The sequence below is a fragment of the Chenopodium album genome, chromosome 22 (assembly GCF_948465745.1).
Source record: "Chenopodium album chromosome 22, dcCheAlbu1.1, whole genome shotgun sequence".
NCBI lineage: Eukaryota > Viridiplantae > Streptophyta > Magnoliopsida > Caryophyllales > Amaranthaceae > Chenopodium > Chenopodium album.
Genome location: NC_137855.1, coordinates 37,135,526 through 37,158,323, shown reverse-complemented (window position 1 = coordinate 37,158,323; position 22,798 = coordinate 37,135,526). Strand labels below are relative to the sequence as shown.

Genomic DNA, 22,798 nt, shown 5'->3' with positions numbered 1-22,798 from the left:
TTACACTTTACCATATTTAGGTTATGTTCCGTTCAACTTATTTAGGCAATCATGAAATTTTCAATTATTGAAAGTACCCATGCAAAATAATGATAACTCATTCGAAATGAGTACGAAAAAAAAATTACTCGTATCAAATGAGTAATATTTTATATAGCATACAATTATGGTTACAACTTAATTAAATATGAAAAACAGAGCTAATAAACCAAACATAACCTTACGAGTTAGAGTAATTTAGGATTTAGCTTAGTGATGTAATGCTAATAGCTAATGCACACAAAAAAACCTAAAAAAAACACAAGCAAATCTCCGCGAAAATGGCGAGTCAATGAGGGGTCTTAATATTCTGACGCCAATTGAATTATCCTTCCTTGTCATCTTCTAATAAAATTAAAAGCAAAATTAGTTATAACCCAAAAAAATAACCATAAATTTGACTAACTCTGAAAATCCAATACATAAATAAAAAATGTAATAATAATAACATATCTATCAATCAATTAATTAATTAATTAATAATACAGAGATTCTGAGGAGAAAGTCACAGAGAAAGAGAGAAGTTGGTTTAGGACATCCTCCCATTTTTGTTGACGAAGTACAGCCCACCATATCAACCCCTTAACAAGAAACATCCCAGAAATTATACCCATTTTTAAAGAATCATTTTTCCTATTTATAAAAAACAAATTTTTCCCAAAATTATATTATACAGAAATTGATTTTTCTTGATTTTTTGCCTTGAATTTTGTGCTATTACTCAACTCCTGATCTGGGTTCCTCTAATTTTGTGAACCCTTTTGTCGGATTTGAAGTTTTTTTGCTTCTGATTGTTGGGGATTCCAAGCTCAGGGAGTTGTTGGGTTCAATCAAATTTTGATTCAGCAGAATTTTCTGATTTTGGGTGTAATAGATTATAATTTTCTGGATTTGGGGGTGTTGAAGATCAATTTTTTTTTAATATTAAATCTTGATTTGATTCATGATGATGTGGAGGGATCCCGGGCAACCTGCTGATTCTTATTATGAAGTCAGACCTGAAATTACAGATGCTCCAAAAACCAAGTTTAGGATCAAGGTTTGTTGGGTTTTATTTTTTATTTCTTATTTATTGGCATTTATTTTCAGTTTATTATTTATTGAAATTGCTGATTGAATGCTGATTTTTTTCACATGGACATTGCTTTGTGCTGAAAATATGTGATTTTGTCAATTGCAATGGTTGCATAGAAATATAGAATGATAGAATTGTGGGTGTTTGGGGAAAATGTAGAATGCTTCTCGTTGGTTTGCTTGGTTATTGAGCGGTTTTCGGCTTTAAAATCTGTTTTGCTGGAGATATGATGATTGAATTGGTAGGATCTTATATGTACTAACTATTGAATTGGTCAGCTAACATGCTGTTCGTATCCACCTGAACTTTAATAGTACTCGAACGAGGTTTGTGAATAGTACTCGAAGTCCGAACAGGGTTTGTGAATGGAACTTTGATAGGCAACAGATGTATTTCAGTTAAATGCAATAGGCATTGTTGATTTTCTTCTTTGAACATGATTTGTGCTTGTGGACTGCTGTCTTTATGGGCTGTCAGGCTGTTTGGTTTAGAAAGAATTAATGTATCAGCTGGACTTGTTTTTGATGATTGATAAATATGGATCTGTTTTAAATGTCAAATTTCTTTTTCAGGCTGGTAAAACACTGAGTGTAAGGAAATGGCAATCAGCTTTTACTGCAGATGGCGAACTTGATATAAGCAAAACACTTGGTAGGATACATCGCGGGGTAAGTTTGGCTGAAAAGCTTTCATCAACTTTATGTATGCTGCTATTCTACTGTTCTACTCTTAGTTGCATTTTTAGCCCTAAGACTTGAATTGCTTTCTAAAATTGATCTCATTCTAATAAATGACAAGGTCATCTGTAAGTATCTTTGAGGCCTGCTGTCTGCCATTATTGCATATCTTTACAAATTATGTTTCTTCTGAAAGCTAGTATTATGTGTATATCTAAATTAATAAGTCATAACTTGTTATCAAACATTCCCATTTCAATATGAAGAAATTAAAACTTGCAAACTGTTAGTTTCGGTCTAGTCACATGGATCAATACATATCGCAAGTTCCCATGGGTTTAAAATGTCTCTTTAACTTGTGGGCAATCATTTATTTAACAGGAATTGAGGAGCCAATTATGATAGTGAGACCTAGGGCATCCTGTGTTTGGCTCCTTGGTCTTCGTTTTTGAATATTTTTGATTTTTAGATACATTAATGTAGATTAGGGATTCTTATGTTTGAATATCTTCTTATCAGGGGGTCCATCCATCAATTAGGGGAGAGGTTTGGGAGTTCTTGCTTGGATGTTTTGACCCAAAGAGCACATTCGATGATCGATCACAAAAACGGCAACGGAGAAGGTAGTCATTTGAACCATGTTTTTGAAATCACTTCTTCTAATTTGAATAATACATCACTGTTTCTTGAAGAAAGTAGGAACTAGCATATCTGTTGTGGGTAAAGAATTGGTGGTTTTAAGAGTTTCGGAAATGGAACGTTATTAAATTCTACTTTACTAGTGTTGTGGGTGGTGGCCGTGAATATACAGGCTATATTATCTAAGTACAGCAAAATATCAGACGTGATCGGCATTGTAAGATACTATGAAACTCCTTGAGTTGGAGTGTATTCCATTAATCATATATATAGGGTTACAATGTTGAGTCCTAAACACGTTAGGAAATCTCAAAAGATATTTACAGAAACTAACAGAAACTATATCCTTCTATACAGAATACTATCTAGAATATTTATCATATTCTAACAGGCATGTTGCTTAATCAATTATATCAAATTCAGGCACAAGAATTGCAATCTGGTTTTGATACTCTAGCTGTGATATGAAACTATGTCATACTGATTATATTCGTTACAAATTGTTATGAATAATGTGTAATCCATTGCACATGCCTGATTTATTGCAATTGGTCCTCCTTATTGTCTGACCTTGTGGAAACAAGGCTTCACTGTTTGTTTGGTTTTTGGTTCTGTCTTTGGAGTCCTATGATTCTGGCTCTTTTCTGACTGTCCCATGACTCCAGTCAATGCTTTAATTTATTAGTTGCAATCATCTTTCTAAACCTTGTGGAATCTACTTCAAAATTGTTGGCCTATTAGAACTCACTTTTGTTATGTAACTGTGTTTCTATGATGTCAACTAGGGCTTCAATATCATAATGTGAAAATCGTTATGTATCTTCTAGTGTCTTGCTGCTCACAGCTTCATTACTACTGCCTTGTGTGGCTTTGAATATACTGATGCAGCTATTTTGCTGGCCGCTGAACTTGTGATATGATTTGGTTTTCTGTTTTTCAGTTTCCAACATGTTATATAGTAGTCTAAGCCCTTGATTGGTAGAGAGAGTTTTGGCCAAAATTTTAGAGGAATGGGGTACTTTAAGAGATACCTTTAACTGCACGTTTGGTTAGTGGTCATAAATAGTGGGAATGGTAATGAAAAAGAAAGTAATTTTACTAGGAAATCTTATGTTCCTTACCATATCATTGGAACTCTACCTCCAAATGTGTGTTTTTCTACATAAATTTCCATTAGCACATGATACCACCTGTAAAAAAAATAATGAAATTTTGTGAAGAAAAAGATTTATTTGAGGAGGGACTAGCATTTGGATATTGGCTTTACAAACTTAATTATAAAATCATTACCATTACCACTGTTAATGTAACCTACCAAACAGGCTGTAATACTTGTGTTAGGTAATTGGTTGCATGGAAAGGGTCACTGTGGTCTGTGGATATATATGTCAGATTAGCAAGATATAATTTTGTGGATTTCTGTTTACTTATCAGCCGATTTTGTGCATTTACAGGGTGCAATATGCTCAGTGGAAAGAGGAGTGCCGTCTGATGTTTCCCCTTATTGGCAGTGGTAGATTTATAACAGCTCCCATAATTAATGATCGTGGGGAGCCTATTCAGGATCCTTTGGTACTCTTAGAAGCAGGTCTAGGAGATGGTGCTGGTGCAGGAGCTTCCAGCAGTCAAGGAACGGACAATGTAACAAAGAATAATGGTCCCATGTCCAAGAAAGAAATTCAGTGGAAGCTCACTTTACATCAAATAGGTCAGTGTTTGGATAAACTATACTAAATTTGTGAGATATATGTCAAATTGTTGGGTCAGCGGTCATAGTCACTGGCAGGGTATTTGCTATTCCAATCTTATTCAGAAAACATCCTCTAAGTGGTGTCTGTGGTAACTGCTGTGGGTTTGACGCTTCTAGAAATCTAGAATTGCATTTGGATGAGAATTTTAGCTTTAAATTTTCTCATTCCTTGTAATTTCAGTTTATTCAGAGCTTTCTATGTGTTGCAAAATACAGGTTAACTAGTGGCATTGATTATATAGTTCCATGCTCTCACCATTACTTGTACCCCTTCTGTTTCATACTAATTGGTAATTAGGCTCCCATACCTTTTGAGGTCAAACCTTTCCAAAATATTTTTTGACAGTATGTTGATGAAAGCTTATAATTACAATTTTGATAGTGATCGCTGAACTCTGTTACATGTCTATTAATACAAGTAATTTCTATTCTTATGAATATATACTGAGCGAAAAAGTTTTTTTCCTTTCCTTTTTTTTTTCCCTCTTTTTTTTTTTTTTTTTTTTTTTTGTTGGAGGGGGGGGGGGGGGGGGGGGAGGGGGTCTGAATTCAGATGTTGTGTCAACTATTACTCCATCTATTCTCTTCTGCGAATGATATGCAAGTATAATTTCTGCCTGTTTGATATTCTTAGAAGCATTGGTTGTGGTAATGTCATATGTACCTGAAAGTCATTCAGATTAGAAAGCCTTGCTTGCTTTTATTCTAATTGAAAGATTTCTCCCTTGTCATCCTAAAGTTGTGTTACCAGTATTCTCTGCATTGCTTTCATCCCTGCTGCGGGTTAGCTCAGATAACATGTTGTGTTCCAAATCGAAAAGATTTTTCTTTTTCTTTTTCCATTTTCTGCCCTAGCATTGGAAAAACTTTTCTGTAGCTTGATAAAATTTTACCTTTTTGTTTTTTCCTATGTTTGTCGTAATTACGGGATAAATATTTTAATGGCAGGTCTTGACGTGAAACGCACTGACAGGGCTCTTGTCTTCTATGAGAAGCAAGAAAATCTAGCTAAACTTTGGGATATATTGGCTATTTATGCCTGGATAGATGGTGATGTTGGGTACTGCCAAGGTCAGTTATCATTTAACCCCCTTTTGTTTGAGCCTTGTTAATTTCAGATTAAGCATTATAGCTTTATGTTAAACTAGGTTCATGTTAATAGTTTTATGTGGTGGCTAGACCTACATTGAAAAAGCCATATTTAATCAGAAAGTTGGTTGGTAAAATTTCTTAAGCTGGATGAGTGAGAGAAGGATCTTCTGGATAAGTTGATGGAAAAAAAAAAAAAAAAAAAGTTGTAGATGGCTTAGGATTGCTGAACTTTGCTCTACCCTTTAAAAAATCTTTTTGCATACCTTGGAATGAGTTGTTTCTTATCGCTCCTTTGTTTTTGGGATAAATGTCGATGATCTATCCATGAGCATTTGTCATAGTTTGACCTGAAGCTGTGTTATCTGCCATACCTCTTAAAATATCACTATGGATTCAGTGTACACTCATATCCAAGAGACTTATCGTACTCCTACTATTTCCAAATTTATGCATCACTTAATAACAAATTTGGCCTTTTCTAAATAAGAGCATTACTTCTACATGTGGTATGATCCTACCATACTTCAGCATGTTGCCCACTTTTACATTTTAATATACTTTTCATGCCCCCATGTGCTCCAATGCCATCACATTCTATTTTTCACACTCCACCCACAAATTCACATAATATCATGTGTAATACAAGTGATGCATCTATTTAGAATGGCAGTGTGTAGACTGAGTACTATATTAAGGGTTTGGGGTGTTAGGTTGGTTTGGGATGAGAGCCAATCACATGTATGCTTTATATATCTTACAGGATTAAATGATACCATCACAGGTAGTAAGAGGGCTGAGAATGATGAGAGGTGCTAAATGTATCTTGTATTTGTGTAAAAGGTTTAGTAATTGAAATATATGAGTTGATTTTCTATTTTTGTTGTGGAGGTGGGTGGCAAATTTTTTTAATAACCACCATGTACCTATCAATGGGAAAAACCCTGTCCTGAAACTAAGTAATATACAACTGAAGCAGGGCATACCCGGTGAACACGACACATAGTACACAACAGACAACACTTATCTTACGTATATTCTTTAAATCTGAGGACAAATAGAGTAAAATATTCATGTGCCTGTTAGCTGTGCAATCTGAAGTATTGTTTATCTGAGTGCAGGAATGAGTGATCTTTGCTCTCCAATGATAATTCTCCTTGACAACGAAGCTGATGCCTTTTGGTGCTTTGAACGCCTTATGCGCAGATTGGTACTTTTTCTTCTACTGTGTAGTGTTTGATCAATTTGTACTTGCTAAAACTGCAGAAAATTAAGTTATTCTGACAATATGTCCAATCAGAAATCTGACACTCTAGTGTTTGGAACCTCTGGTTGAATTATCACTCTTTCCTCCTATCTTCCACCACTCCCCACCCCCTCCCCCCAAAAAAAGAAGTTAAAATATTAAGAAAACATTTGTTTTTCATTTCATATGTCATGATATATTTGGTGCAGTTGCTTACAAATGTTCTGTAATTTGAAATTTTAAAGCGAGGAAATTTCAGATCCACCGGCAGATCTGTTGGGGTAGAGGCACAACTTAGTAACCTAGCAACAATTACGCAAGTTATTGATCCGAAACTTCATCAGCATTTAGGTACTGATTTTTTTTTATTTTGTTATATAATATCTTCATTCATTAAACCAACACATTTGTTTTTTCTTTTTCAAAGTGGATTGTTTCAATTGTTGCTAAGTTTATAGTGAAAATATTTATTGTTAGCCCTTCTTCATTTCTCATGTAGAGATATCTCAATTTATTGAAAATAAGGATGTGTAGAGGATATATCCCTACATTAAATTAATCAATGTTGTTTTGTTGTTTAAAAAAGTTTAATTTGCTCTCAGATTTTAAATTACGTATTTATCCATTATAAATGCTTTGATGAATTGATTCCCAATGGTGATTGCGTGACAATAACTCCCTTTTGGTTTTGGAGAACAGAAACACTTGGTGGAGGTGACTATCTTTTTGCCATTCGAATGCTCATGGTTTTGTTTCGACGAGAATTTTCTTTTGGTGACTCTCTGTACCTTTGGGAGGTATGAATGAAACATCTTAAACTCTTAATTTCTTCATGGTCTGAGCTTACTTAGTGGACTATACTACCCACTAAATACCTCAAATGAAGGCTGTTATGATAAATTCACTGGATTCCTAAAGTAATATCTGTTGTAACATGTTAATAATATAATGTGATGGTTAATTGGTACTTTTCCTTGTGATTGAGCACTTACTTTCTTGATTTATCACATAAAGATACTAGTGAGAAGATATCATTTCCTTTTACCATAATATTTTGTATACATTAGTGGTAAAGAATTTAGTACTTTGTTTCTTCAAACCACGCTGTAAACTATACCTCAAAATCTTAAGATATCGAAATTTCCATTTTTAAGGTCATAATGTATATAAAGTATGAGCATGTTTGTATTTTCTTAAACGTAGTATAATAGTTCCGCTGTACCAGTGGCACCTAAATGTATGCTCATTATGTTGATGTGATCTGAAATGTTAATACTGAGTGTGCATTTATTCTCCAGAAATTGTTAGATTTTCTTGGTTATGCTCCTTAGGTACATACCACAAGAAATCAAAACCCCTTTCCATTGCTTTCTAAAATTTTCCTTGTATCCTTTACTCAATGATCTAATAAGTTGACTCTTTGGAAGCTCCAAATGCTTAGAATCAAGTATGGATTAAGAGCCTCCTTTCTTTTCCTTCTCTTCATAGGAACAAGAAACTGTGAGCTATAGGTTATAACAACCAATAAGAAATTCCGAGTCACTTTTTTATTAAATCAGGTAACTCCTGGATATGAACACGGGAAAAGCATATGAAGTTGTCTATCTTAATACTTGGTCTGACATCCCTCCTGCCCGTAAAAGACTTAACTAGCTAAGCTATTTAGTCTATGATTCCCATGTATGTACTTCAAATGGAGTTGATTCTTCTTTGATTGAGTAGGGGAGGTGGATAGTGTATGTATGTGCCATGTTCCAAGCAACAACACTAGGACCCCAGCAAAAACGAGATACAAGTGTTCAGCAGTGTAGGTAGCCTACCTCAATCCAACACACAATTTCCACAGCCCTTAATAGTCAATAGGAAAGGAGAGAGTAAAAAAACACACAAACATATAATAAACTACTGGAAAGTCAATACTGTTCACCAAGCAAAACCCCCAAATGTCTATTGTTCACCTGCAGTTTGATTTTAGTGGTACAGTGATCAAGGCCTTTGATCCTCCCAACACCATATAAACAAATATTTGATTCAAAACATGGTAATGCAGACTAGACTTTATGTTAGAGCCTAGGAGGACTGGGATTCTTCGATAATTGTTGTCAAAATTTGACTTTGTAAACAGACGAACAGTTGTTTTAAGATTATATAACCTGCATAATTTTTTTTTCTTTCTTTTTTTTTTTTTTTTTTTTTTTTACACTTGCATAATTCATTTGCATACTGAGGAACCTAGTTCTATCGAATACATGAGTTCTCGCTTGAAAGGAGGAGAATCATATGCAGATCTCTAATTTTCCAGAGAAGTTCCAGTCTTGTATGTATAAGGGCTTTGTAGTTTTTGTCATTTCAGACTCTTGCCTTAACAAGTTAGTGGGAAGGGACAGAGAAACTTGTGGAGAGTGACAATAACATTGGGCTAGCTTCATGTCTTTATGTGTTATTTAACGATGGATTATCTTGTTTAGTTTAGGAATTTTTACTCTGTTTTTTCAAAAAAAATTATTATATTTTTATTAATGTATATACACATGTATGTATCCATGTACACATTGCCTCTCTTTCTTACCAAAAATAATAAAAATCAAAGAATCGTTTGTGGGATAAAGTAGAAAACATCGGTACAGATTTATTGTACATATTCACTGCAGGCCTGCAGCATTATTACCCCATACTCTTGCAGTTTTGGTCTTGCTTTCTCACTTTCTGTTTTGGAAGTCAAAAACTTTGCTGTGCACTTTCCTAGTGTAATTAATTAACTGAAGATTAATGCTGCTGTTTTCCCTTTTATTATTTGTTTTACCATCATATTTGACATTTTCTTAGTAACTGAAACAGCTCTGATAAATTCAACTTTGTGTGAATTTGGTGGACAGATGATGTGGGCTTTAGAATACGATCCTGATCTTTTCTTAGTTTATGAAGAGCCTGATATTGCTACTGAAAGTTCTGAGGGATCTAAAGGAAAACCGAAATCCATTCGCCATTACGGAAAGTATGAAAGAGAAATTTTGAGAAGTGGAGCAAAGGAAGACGCACCCCTCCCCATTTCTGTCTTCCTTGTTGCCAGTGTATTGAAAGAGAAGGGCCCAAAACTACTTAAGGAAGCTCGTGGTCTGGATGATGTTGTAAAGGTTTGTCTCAAGTCCTTAGAGTACTTTATGCAGTGGTAACCATTGTTGGCTTTAAGTGTCACTGTAAATTTACCAGCAAGATAAAGAAAGTATATTTTCTTAATTACATTGATAACTTAATATTGGATTATTGTCATTGATATTGTAAAGAAAGTTTCTTTGTAATTGTTTAATTGTTCAAACTGGAAAACATTAAATCCTGCAGCAAGTTAGTACAGAAAAGATGTAATATGCTGACTCCATTATAGTATATGTGTTTTCAATCGTTCTTCCTGCTCATTTCCTTCGTCTTACATTTTCAGATTTTGAACGACATAGCTGGAGATCTGGATGCCAAGAAAGCTTGCGTCAATGCATTGAAGCTACATAAAAAGTATTTAAAACAGGTAGCTTTTTTTCCTTGAAAACTCTTAGAAGTTGGATGGAGTAAAAGATGAAGAAGTGTAAGAAAAAAGTGGATAAACTATGAGAGTAAATGGGAAGGTGTAAATACTGTGGGATATGGGCGGGTAAGATGGTTAAAGCCTTAAAGGTGTTCGCCAAAATTAGAACAATGTAAAAGTGGGTAGAACAAAGTACGACATTAAAGATATAGTGTGGTAACTGACAATGTAACAAAATAAGAAGATTTGGTTTGGTCTAAAACGTTATGGTTTGATTTGATTGTGTTTGCTTCTAAATAAGAATGAGTAATATACATTTGAAATGGGATGAAGAGAACGTAAAGCAAACAGTGTTAAATCAATGTTATGTTGAGACAAGAATCAGTGTTATGAAGAGAACATAAAGCAAACATTATGGTTGTATAGTCAAAGATGAATCAAGAGTCACCTCACAGCCTATCTACTTCAAAAGTTACCGTGATTCAACCAAAAGTTGTCACATAGCTAGTTAAGTCATCTTTACAATTTAACAGTCACTCCTCAAGCCCAAGATACATCCTAACATACATACACACTTACCCTAGTAGTTCTGCATGAATAACAGCTTTGTAACTGTAAGGGCCTGTCAATGTCATTGTTAAGAAATTTGTACCCAGTAATGGGGATCTTGGTTGTATTTTTTGGATTGCGTTCCGTGGAGAGACACTTAGAAAGGCCCTAGGCCAAGAGCTGCTAATTTCTCTTTGGATGCATCCATGGCTTAGCAATTTAGTTGAATTCATTTTATAGATTGAGGCATTGAGCTCCATTTTTATATGCTGTTGTTGGAATGAGTTTATGTTGATCAATATATTTATGTACAGTTTTGTATCATTTTCAGGCAAAGAAGGTATAGCACAAAAAATAGAGAAAGTTTTGTCAGTCGAGATTCAACCAATCAATACGGTGTACTACCTCCGTTACATATTAGTTGCAACTTTGGGGAATATTTGTGAGAGATAAAATATTCCAAAGTTGCAACTAATATGTAACGGAGGTAGTATATCTTTTTGGGTGTACGGCAAAGAATTGTATCATAAGAAATCTGTTGGCCAATTCAGCATTAATCCACGTGTAATTTATAAAGGATTGATGCTTGTTGTACATCTTAAACATTCTTTGTACCAGTTTTGCAAAATTTATGAATATATACAACCCACTGCTTGTGGGTTGCAACTTTGATTGTAAAAGTTCTTCAATGGAGTTTAATTCAAGCTCTTATCTTCTTCTTTTCTTTGTTTTTCTTTCCACTGTACTTCTAGCTGTCACAGATATTCTATGATTTGCAATTGTTGTACATTTCAGCAATTTATATAAGGGATGTACTACATTTGCAACGATCATAAGATTTTTTATTAATTAAATAATTTTATCATAGAAAAAATATATATATATGGCATACAATTAGTAAAATGGTTGCTTGTTTCAAGGGAAAAAAAAAGGTTAAATTGTTTCTAGGAGGTATAACATATCACATTTATTTTTCTATTTAAAAAAAAAAAAAAAAAAAAAAAAAAAAAAAAAAAAAAAAAAAAAAAAAAAACCATATCACATCTACCATTATCTCTTTATTTTCACACAGTTGTTTTTGTTCCATCAATCCTAACACATCCAGCACTACCAAGTGAACTGCTACAATAATCAAGTTCTTATAATCCATATTAAAATTTTACACTTTTTTTTTTAAAAAAAATATATTACTCTTTAGTTTTTACCCTTTTATTTTTATGGGTCAGTGTAAAAAAAAAAAAAAAAAAAAAGGAGATTGAAAAAATGTGTAAATCAAAGTTGTAAAAGGGATAAGACAGAATTTGAGGTGTGGCTAGTAAAATGCACAATGATAATAACATTATCAAACAGATTCAAACTAGTATAGCGATCGAGTAATGTACGATTTATAAATCAAATTTTTAATTATTAATCTCATTGGAAAAAAATAATAATTTCATTAATTACAAGGTAATTTACCTTGTATCATTCGTACATGAACAAGATCATATTACTCATATAGTAGGAAATGGAGCAATTCCTAGTGGACAAACCAAACAGAAGAGTGTAGCAATCTTTTATAATGTAAATAAGATTGTATATACTATGTCATATTAAATTATTTCGTACACTTCGTGTCAAAGTTTAACCTTCTCTTTTTTTTCAAGAAATTTTAATTACATATTGTTGATAATCTACAATTGTTATCCGTATTGTAGGCCGCTAATGTAAAAACTTGCACTTCAATAAAGTTTTCATATAATATGGAAATTTTTTTACTCCCTTTTAGTGTAGTTTTAGAAAAATCACTTGACTATGAATTGGGAGAGTAATGTACGTTCAAAAATTAGAAAAGTTGCACAAAAGCATGGAATTTTTTCAAGACAACAAAGACTACAAGTTGGACTATTTAAAGACCATCAAACGGTCTTTTAGATAACTAACAAATTTTCAACTTTATAGCATCATATCCCCATCTTTCTCTCTACCAAAAATATATAAACCAATAATAACCAAATTTCCTCCGAAAAGTTAGTTAAAAACTAGAGGAACATAAAAGGCTTAACTAAAATTTGACATTACAAGAATCCCAAGTGTCATATCCCTCCTTTTCTTCCTAGAAAAACCAATTCATCACCTTCATTTGGGGGGTTTCCTTTGAACTCCCCATTTTCACTATTTTCACCTCTCCCCCTAATTTTCTAACCCCTCTTTGTCCTCCGGTGAGGTGTCCGGCCTCCGGTACACCATTCTCTCTTTTTTTCCCCTTACATTATTGTCTAAATTTTTCCGTTACATTTTTCTTTCCTCTCATATCATTGACGCCAGAGAATAAAATATTAAGAAAGATATAATAGAACGAAAAGAGAAAAAACATCTTACATACACCCCCTAGGAGGCTTCATAGGAGGTGATAAGGCGATGAAAACGAGCCTTAGATCTTCCACGAAAATACCATGGAAGATACCAATATTGTTAGCAATTGTTATTATTGTCCTATGTTCATTAGTTGAGGTATGTAGAGCCCAAAACAAAGACGTCGATGAGTTTGGTGACCCTACAACAGGGTCCGATGCCTTTGGAGGAGACTCCGGTGGCTCAGGAGGAGCCACCGGACCTCCAAAGATCCCCAAAGATGTCCAAAGTTGTGATGGAATATACATCTCCTATGACTTCTTAGGGCGCGAGAAGGAGTACCCCCATGTCAAGAACACAACAGCCCAATCATGGGCATTTAAGTCCCAATTGCAGCTTGTGAACATGGGTAATACCGAGCTTAAGACGTGGAAGGTCTTCATCGGGTTCCAACATAGGGAGCTTTTGGTATCGACTGATGGAGCTGTTTTGGTGGATGGGGATGAATTTCCGGCCCAAGTGGGTAACAATGGTACCACTCTTGGAGGGTATCCACAAGCCGATCTCAAGACTGCTATTGATACAGCCGGGGATTTTACACAAATCGCGGTTAAGGTTGGTCTTAAGGGTACTCAATTTGGAGTTAAGCCTCCAGGAACTCCAATGCCTAAGACACTTAAGCTTCAAAATGATGGATTTAAGTGCCCTGCTCCTTCTAAACGAAGTAAGTCATACTATGTTGCATTTTTATTAAATGAGAATGCAATTTTTGCAATATATGTCACATTTTATGAAATTAAATTACAATTTATGTCACTTTTCGACGTAAACATTCACAACTTCATGATTAAAAATTGTAAAATGGACAACTATACATTGGAAATATATGACAGGGGAAGTTATACTATCCCACATTATATATACATCAAGATATAAATCAATCTATACATCAAGATATAACTGTCTTAAATTTGTAAGATATTTACCTTTATTTTGCTATCTTATTTCTATATGATTAATGTGTACTAGTATATTTTTCTCAAGAATAAATGCTACATTATAGAAAAATCTAGAAAACAATAGAACAATAGAATGATTAGTTTGATTTATTTCACCAATAAGGTTTTCAATATGGAAGATTATATTTTCTGTAAAATTAAATGTAAGGTTTTATAAAATTTCATTACTTGTTCATATTATAAACTAACAATGTCTTGTAATGTGTTTCTACAGAGAGCAACATCTATTTATGTTGTCGAAAGGACAAGAAATTCAAGGTGAACACCAAGCTGAAGTACTCAAAAAAGAAAACCGGTGACCTTAACATAATGTACGACGTCTTACAAACCAATGGTAACAACTACTTGGCACAAGTAACAATGGAGAATGATCACCCACTAGGTCGTCTAGACCACTGGAATCTAACATGGGAGTGGATGAGGGGAGAGTTTATCTCCACAATGCGAGGCGCCTTCACCCACCTTAAGGACCCGGCTCAGTGCATCTACGGCCCTGCAGGCCAATACTACCAAGACATGGACTTCACCCAAGTTATGAACTGTGAGAGGAAGCCTATTATGTCTGACTTGCCCGCCGAAAAGAAGGATGATGAGAAGGTTGGTAAATTGCCATTTTGCTGTAGGAATGGCACTGTGTTGCCTAAGACTATGAATGAGAGCGAGTCGAAATCAGTTTTTCAGTTGCAAGTGTTCAAGATTCCTCCTGATATGAACCGTACTGCTCTGTATCCACCTCAAAATTGGAAGCTCACTGGTGTTCTTAACCCTGACTACAAGTGTGGGCCTCCTATGCGAGTCGAACCTTCAGAGTTTCCGGATCCCACTGGATTGCAGGTACTTCAATTACAATACTGTATAAAAAGAAGTGCTACCTCCGTTTCTTTTTAGTTGCAGCAAAGGAATTTCATAGCCTGAATGTTTTAAATTGTATCTAAAATCCGCATCCTAAGAAGTTTATTGGACATTGACTCTAATCAATAACAACTTTGTTCTAATGTTTTGTTTTGTAGGCGTTGGTATTGGCAGTAGCAAGCTGGCAAGTGGTATGCAACATAACCCGTCCAAAGGTGAAGCAAAATAGATGTTGTGTGTCATTCTCAGCCTACTACAATGACTCGGTAGTGCCGTGCAACACATGCGCCTGTGGATGTAACAATCTTCCAGAAGGGGACCAGTGCAGCACAAATGCCCCTGCAATGCTCCTTCCACCTGAGGCACTACTTGTGCCCTTTGATAACCGGAGTGTCAAAGCCGTGGCATGGTCAAAGATCAAACACTATCATATCAATGATCCAATGCCCTGTCCTGACAACTGTGGAGTCAGCATCAACTGGCACGTTGATGCTGACTACAAAAACGGGTGGACTGCTCGTATGACCCTCTTCAACTGGGGTAACAACGCCTTCGAGGATTGGTTTGTAGGGATTCAGATGGGAAAAGCATCAGAAGGGTTCGATAAAGCCTACTCTTTCAACGGAACAATGTTAAGGGACTTAAATAACACCATATTTGTGCAAGGATTGAAGGGGTTGAATTACCTTATCGCCGAGACAAATGGGACTAAGCCACGCGATCCAAGGGTGCCCGGGAAGCAGCAGTCTGTGCTTTCCTTCAACAAGAGACTAACTTGGCATCTGAACATCCCTGAAGGCGACGGGTTCCCGAAAAAGCTGCTCTTCAACGGGGAAGAATGTGCCCTGCCTAGTTTCATTCCTGCTAAGAGTGGAGGCATTCGAACAAACTCAAAGAATTCTATCATTACTTTTATCTTCACTTGCATCATCACATTGTTTTTGGTAAGATAACTTCATATGGGTTTCAATTTACTTGATTGATTGGAACAATTACTCGAAAATGTATGTCGAACGATGTTTGAGTAACATTATTATTCACTCCGACCAAGAGAAAGCTAGCTTATATATATATATATATATATATATATATATATATGCAGGGGAAAATCCGAAAATATAATGTTTTGTAAAGTTTTACAAGATTTCTGTAAGTCATACAAGTAATTAAGTGGAGTGGTGAAGGATGCCTGGTAAATGTTTTAGGTGAATGAGATTGATGACTCTTAATGTTTGTAAGTAAAGTAATTTGATTTTTACATGTAACACAAAATTTGCAAGAAAAAAAAATGGAGGAAAAACAGTACATTGCACCTTGAAATTTTTGTAATAAGGGTAGATATATTATGTTACAATTTGCCCCTCTTAGTTACTATTGTTACCTTGAGCGGTTGATTTTCTTGTACACCCCTAAGGTTGCTCGCCTATAATAATGGCTTTTGCTAAAATGGACTAACATGATTAATCTGTCTTGGTACCAATTAGTGGTTGATTATTATCCTTTTTTTTTTAACAGGGTTATTGCTCTTTAATCATCAAATGAGCACAAAATAACCTTGGTGTATCATGTACTCAAGCGTATAAACATTTTTTTATCCCCTCTGTGGTCACCAAATATTATGAACAATTTATAGCACCAAAAGTTGCCTTTTCTTTAAATATTTTAATTACTCTATATAATTAGAGTTCTAGAAGATGGAAGCCCTACTTCATCTTTGTGATAAAAAAATAAAAAAATATATAAAAAAAAAAAGTTCATTTAGTGGTATTTTTGTAAATAAATAAAAAAATTTCAATTGGCATGACATTATGATAATAAAATTTATAAAAATTTGATATTAATAAACTATACTATATACAATGAGAACAATTCGACAAGACTCCATATCTATCTATATTATCTCTTACGAAGTATATATTAACAAAATTTTATGATATAAATCTTGAAGTTTGACCCAATTATTATTAATGGGGCAAATAAACATAGTTGGAATAATTAGTATGTAGAAAGTGTTGCAAGAATTTAGAAATGCACAAAAGAGGCAAAGGTTGGAGGAAGTATCATTATTATGATATCAAAATGTGTTCTGCTTTTCTTTTTGGTTCAAGAAGTGTTATTTTTAATATTTATTTTGATTATTCTCATTGAATTATTTCTCCTTTTTGTCAAAAAATTAATTGCTCATAATATATTAATTGCTCAGACAACATCAACTTGAATATAAATTACGGAGTACATAAAAAGTACAAGGAAAATTACATATGTGATATAACAATCCATATGAATCGTTAAGAAATTAAAAAAAAATATCAAAATGCATTGGTAGATGAAAAATCAAACTTTGATGAATCTTCTGTGGTAACCGTAGTTAATATACGGGTGCTTGTTAGTGACCAAATTGCAGTGTATTTATGTTGGAGGGCATGGAGGTGGCGAGGAGTATGATTTTGGTGTGTACGCTTCTTCATTGTATGCCGGTACATTGGAGCTTGATGATGCCCATGATGGGGTGTATATTGGTGGGTTATAGGTGATAGTTTTGTAGGATGGAGCATACGACGACGGAGTGTATGAGGAAGGCTCGTAGCTTGATTGTTGGGTGTATATTGGTGAACTATATGTGCCGGAATAGTAACTAGGAGGAGTGTAAGATGGAGCTTGGTAAGAAGTTGAAGTTTTACAATTTGTTGTTGATGTGTATACAAGAGCTGTGACGTAGTATAGCTCAACTATATAATCACTTTCATGAACATCATGTGAATAAATGAAGGGTGCTCCTGATTTACCAAGATCAATGTTGGTGGCAACGTTGCAAGTGGACGATGGCGAGCTTTCAAGGTAAACTTTGCAATCTTTTGGTGTTAAAGAAGTGCCCAGTTGTTCCGGGGTGATTGTGGCTAGGTAGAAACCATTCTTATCAGTTTTAGGAGATAACATGGAGAACTTAGTTGGGTTGTATCCGTCCTTGCTATTTGCTTCGCAAGAAATCTTGACAACGGCACCTATATACAAATATATACAATATCAAAGACAATTAGACTAATGCTTAGCTTAGTAATTGCTTTGAAATTATGGTGCATTTTGGGGTCAACTCAAAATTATTAAAATAGTATAATGGACTCAAGTTACAAAACTTAATAGCACATAGCATTAATGCATGTAACTTATAACTTTTTTAAGAAAAATACTACTTAAGGTAGTTGAATTATATGTATGTATGTATGTATGTATGTATGTATGTATGTATATATAAGAAAGAATGTGAGATGAAATTAAAAGATCACTAAGCTAAAAACATTAATAAAGAAAAAATTACCTTCAATTGGATATGTCTCAAAGCATGAGCCACAATAGACTACGCCTTGTACTGTGTAGATAGTAGGTATATCTTCATACACTGGATTTTGTGTATATGATGAACTCTTGTACTTAGGAGACTGACCATCAATTGAGTTAGGGGTGTCTGCCGAAGTTTCAAATTTAGGAGTGGGTGTGTTGTAAGTTGAGCTTGGGGTATATGAAGGAGTTTGGCTTGGGATATATGGAGTTTGGCTTGGGATATATGAAGGAGTTTGGCTTGGGATATATGAAGGAGCTTCATAATTTGGAGTTTTTGGACTATGAACATGATTGTAGTTATCATCATGATCTTGGTCATTACCATCTTGACTTGCGGAATAGTCATAGCTTGGGCTGTAAGCATGATCATGTTCATCATTGTGGGTATGTTCACGATCATGATTATACTCATGATCTTGATCAATTCCATCTTGAGAACTTGGAGTATGACTATGATCGTGACCACCATTGTGACCATCAACTAAACCATTTTCAGAAGTTGGGCTTGAATCATGATCATGAATGTCGTGGTCATGTTCATCCTCTAAAGCTGGGGTGTAAGCATAATCATGGATACCTTCGTGGTTTTGCTCATAACCATCATCATGATCATGATCATGGACATGGTTATGGTCATTATCATTCTGGTTATGGATGTGATCATACTCGGGGCTTTGACTTGAAACATGACCATGGTCGTGATCGTGATCATGATCATTGTCTGGACTTTGGACTGGAGCATGATTATGATCGTAATAATGGTCATGCTCAAGATCATTTTCAGGACTTTGGCTTGGAACATTACCATGGTCGTGATCATTAGTACCATGATCATGTTCATGGTCGTGATCATTAGTACCATGATCATGTTCATGGTCGTGATCATTATCAGGATTCTGGCTTGGAGCACTACTACCATGGTTATGATCGTGGTCGTGATCGTGCTCATCATCATTCTCGGGATTCTGGCTTGGTGCATTACCATGGTCGTGGTCGTGATCATGCTCATTATCATTCTTCGAACTCTGGCTTGGAGCATTACCATGGTCATGGTCGTGTTCGTGCTCATGATCATTCTCAGGACTCTCGCTTGGAGCATTACCATGGTCGTGGTCATGCTCATGATCATTCTCAGAGCTTTGGCTTGGACCATGGTTATGGTCGTTATCATCATGACCATGATCATGGTCATGATCATTCTCAGGACTTTGGCTTGGAACATTATCATGGTCATGGTCATTGTCATGCTCATGATCATTTTCAGGACTTAGGCTTGGAGTATGGTTATGGTCGTGATCATTCTCAGGACTTTGGCTTGGAGCATTACCATAGTTATTTTCGTGGTCGTGGTCATGCTCATGATCATTCTCAGGACTTTGGCTTGGACCATGGTTATGGTCATGATCATGATCATCATCGGGGCTCTGGCTTGGAGCATGACCATGGTCGTGGTCGTGGTCGTGATCATTTTCAGGACTTTGGCTTGGACCATGGTTATGGTTGTGATCATCCTTGGGGCTCTGACTTGGAGCATTAACATGATCATGGTCGTGGTCATGATCATGGTCGTGATCAGGAATTTGGCTTGGAGCACATTCAGGGGATGGAACATAATTGTAGCCTGGTGGGAACGATGTTGCTTCATCATACTCATAACTTGGATTATCAACATGATCATGGTCGTGGTCGTGACCATCTTCAGAGTTGGGGCTTTGTGCATGATCATCGTTGTTATTGTGGTCATGATCATGATCATTTTTAGGAGTTTGGCTTGGAGCATTATTATGATCGTGATCATCTTGATCATGGTCATGACTATGGTCGTGATCATTTTCAGGACTTTGAGGAGCATGATCATGGATTTGGTCGTGGTCATAGTCATGGTCGTAGTCATGATCATCCTCGGGGCTTTCACTTGGACCATGACCATGGTCGTGGTCATGGTTATGATCATTCTCTGGACTTTGGCTTGGAGCATGACTATGGTCGTGATCATCATGATCATGATTATGGTTGTGATCATCATGATCATGATTATGGTCGTGATCATTCTCAGGACTCTGACTTGGAGCATTATCATGGTCGTGGTCATGCTCGTGATCATGATCATTCTCAGGACTTTGGCTTGGAGCATGGTTATGGTCATGATCATGATCATGATTATTCTCTGGACTCATACTTGGAGCATTATTACCATGGTTGTGATCGTGGTTATGATCATTTTCAGGACTTTGGCTTGGAGCATGGTTATGGTCATAATCATCATGATCATGGTTATGATCATCCTCAGGGCTCTGACTTGGAGCATGATCATGGTCGGGATCGTGGTCATGATCATGATCATTTTCAGGACTTTGGCTTGGAGCATGGTTATGGTTGTGATCATTTTCGGGGCTTTGACTTGGAGCATTACCATGGTCATGGTCATGATCATGATCATGGTCGTGATCGTGGTCATGATCATTCTCAGGACTTTGGCTTGGAGCATGATCATGGTCGTGGTCGGTGTCATTGTCATTACTTGGGCTCGGGTTTCCACAATCAGGAGATGGAGCATACATGTAACCAGGTGGGAATGTTGTAGCCTCATCATACTCATAACTTGGATTATCTGTGTTATCATTGTGATCATGGTCATGGTCATGATCATTATCAGGACTTTGGCTTGGAGCATGGTTGTGGTCGTGATCATCATGATCATCCTCGGGGCTTTGGCTTGGAGCATGACCATGGTCATGGTCGTGGTCATGCTCATGATCACTCTCAGGACTCTGACTTGGAGCATTACCATGGTTGTAATTGTGGTCATGGTCATGCTCATGATCATGATCATTTTCAGGACTTTGACTTGGAGCATGGTTATGGTCATGATCATCATCGGGGCTCTGGCTTGGAGCATGAATATGGTCGTGGTCATGATCAAGCTCATGGTCATAATCATGGTCACGTTCGAGATTATGACCATATTCGTAAGTAGGGCTTTGAGCTTGGTCATGGTCATCGTTGTGGTAGTGATTGTGATCATCTTGAGAGTTTGGAGAATGAGATTGATCATCGTGGTTATGATCATGAACATCTTCAAAGCTTGTGTTATTTACATGACCATGGTAATCATCGTAGTTGTGGTTGTGATCTTGATCATTTTGAGTGGCTTCGATGTGAACATGATCATCATTATTGTCATGGTTGTGGTCATGTTCATCATCAGAGCTCGGACTATGAGCATGATTATGGTCATGATCATGACCATCCCCTATAATTGGGCTTGGAGCTTGAGCATGGTCATGATCATGACCTTGGCTATCCGCTCCAAATGCAATAACTACGATAGTGAGTAAGCAAGTTATAAAAAGGTAGGTTTTAACCCAAGATTGGGCCATTTGTGAAAAAGGAGGATTATTTTTTTTTATCTTCTGTTAGAAGTTGAATGGAAAAAAAATATGTCTCGACTCTTTAGGAGACATATATGGTATGATTTGTTGGATGTTACTTGGTTAGATTTGAATGTCCACAGTTTATATAGTGACTTGCTATCTCACTAAAGTTATATTGTCGAATAGCATCATTCTATATTAATGATGTTGTAATATAGATTGTTCGTGCCAAAGTACTGAGTAACACGACTTATTAATGTAATAATTTTTAATACAATAATTAATTAATATCAAATCTATTTTTCTGAGTATGTAATTTATTCATCCATATGACGAGCAATGTGGATCATAAATAGGGCCGATGTCTCAAATGTATATTTTAACATAGTAGCGATGCATGCACTTGTTGATAAGTTAATGCTCATTGGTCATCATGATACTAATTTTTGTAAACATTTAGATTTTAACGTGGTCACATGCATGTAGTGTAGTCCTAATCGTCTGATTAATGTCGTAATATGGTCGCTAGTTGCCTCATGTACTACTTAATTATAATATAATCAGTCATCATGGCAACAAATTAAATTGGGATAAACTAATACTTCGTAGTACAATAATGACAAATTTTTTCCCTTTATTTCTATCATTGTAGATTTGTAGATAATTATGGAAAAATTAAGCTGATAACTAGACTAAGAGCAAAGGCAGCTTATCTATTAAAAGTGTGTTCAATTCAAATGATTTTCACATATCTGAACATAATTATTATCATAATTAATTAGACTTTATTATTACTTAAATTAGTTATAATTTAATTTTTAATAACTTGTTTTTTGTTACAAGAATTTTAAGTAGTTGGTTGATTTTATGATTTTAATCTAAAACCTACTCCGTATCTTACTAAAGCTAAGTGTTTTTATTTTTTTTTTATTTTTTTTTTTTTTTTTTTGTATGAGTACTTATTTTGACATTTAATAAAAGGATATCGAAAAGAGGTGTATCATGACAGATAATCGCCTAAAAGTATGTGCCAATCTTCATGTGATGATTGAATTGAGACATAAGGGATATCTCTCAAGATTGAGCTTATACAACAAGTTGCAGGGTGATTTATATCGACATTATGTCTTTACGATGATAATTGTACAATAATCTAATCTTGTGAATGTAAAGACTAATGAGTGAAATGTATTATTATTCGATTTCTACATATTTATACATTATAGTATTTGTAGTGGATTGATGTATAACATACTGTATATAATTTCATACAAATGATCAACAATTGAAAAACTAACG

General features: G+C 35.3%; 1 protein-coding gene and 1 pseudogene across 2 annotated transcripts; both read left to right on the top strand.

Annotated features, from left to right (window-relative positions):
* Positions 1–535: 535 nt before the first annotated feature.
* LOC145603734 (rab GTPase-activating protein 22-like) lies at positions 536–11,303 on the top strand. 2 transcript variants are annotated; one of them, XM_081659707.1, is made up of 11 exons: positions 536–1,078; positions 1,687–1,782; positions 2,311–2,414; positions 3,885–4,138; positions 5,129–5,251; positions 6,391–6,479; positions 6,761–6,866; positions 7,215–7,312; positions 9,392–9,649; positions 9,952–10,035; positions 10,913–11,303. In XM_081659707.1, the coding sequence occupies exons 1-11, from the start codon at positions 983–985 to the stop codon at positions 10,925–10,927; spliced, it is 1,323 nt and encodes a 440-aa protein (XP_081515833.1). In that variant the 5' UTR covers positions 536–982; the 3' UTR covers positions 10,928–11,303. The 2 variants fall into 2 exon arrangements, with proteins under 2 accessions (XP_081515833.1, XP_081515831.1); XM_081659705.1 differs by lacking the exon at positions 10,913–11,303 and having other exon boundaries at positions 9,952–10,053.
* A 1,678-nt stretch (positions 11,304–12,981) lies between these two features.
* LOC145604326 (COBRA-like protein 10 pseudogene) lies at positions 12,982–15,739 on the top strand (annotated as a pseudogene).
* The last annotated feature ends 7,059 nt before the right edge of the window (positions 15,740–22,798 follow it).

Bases quoted from the DNA above. Each gene is read 5' to 3' on its own strand.
- LOC145603734 (XM_081659705.1), top strand. From the start codon at position 983: ATGATGATGTGGAGGGATCCCGGGCAACCTGCTGATTCTTATTATGAA. The intron at 4,139-5,128 runs GTCAGTGTTTGG...TTTTAATGGCAG, and splicing joins GCTCACTTTACATCAAATAG to GTCTTGACGTGAAACGCACT. The intron at 7,313-9,391 runs GTATGAATGAAA...TTTGGTGGACAG, and splicing joins ACTCTCTGTACCTTTGGGAG to ATGATGTGGGCTTTAGAATA.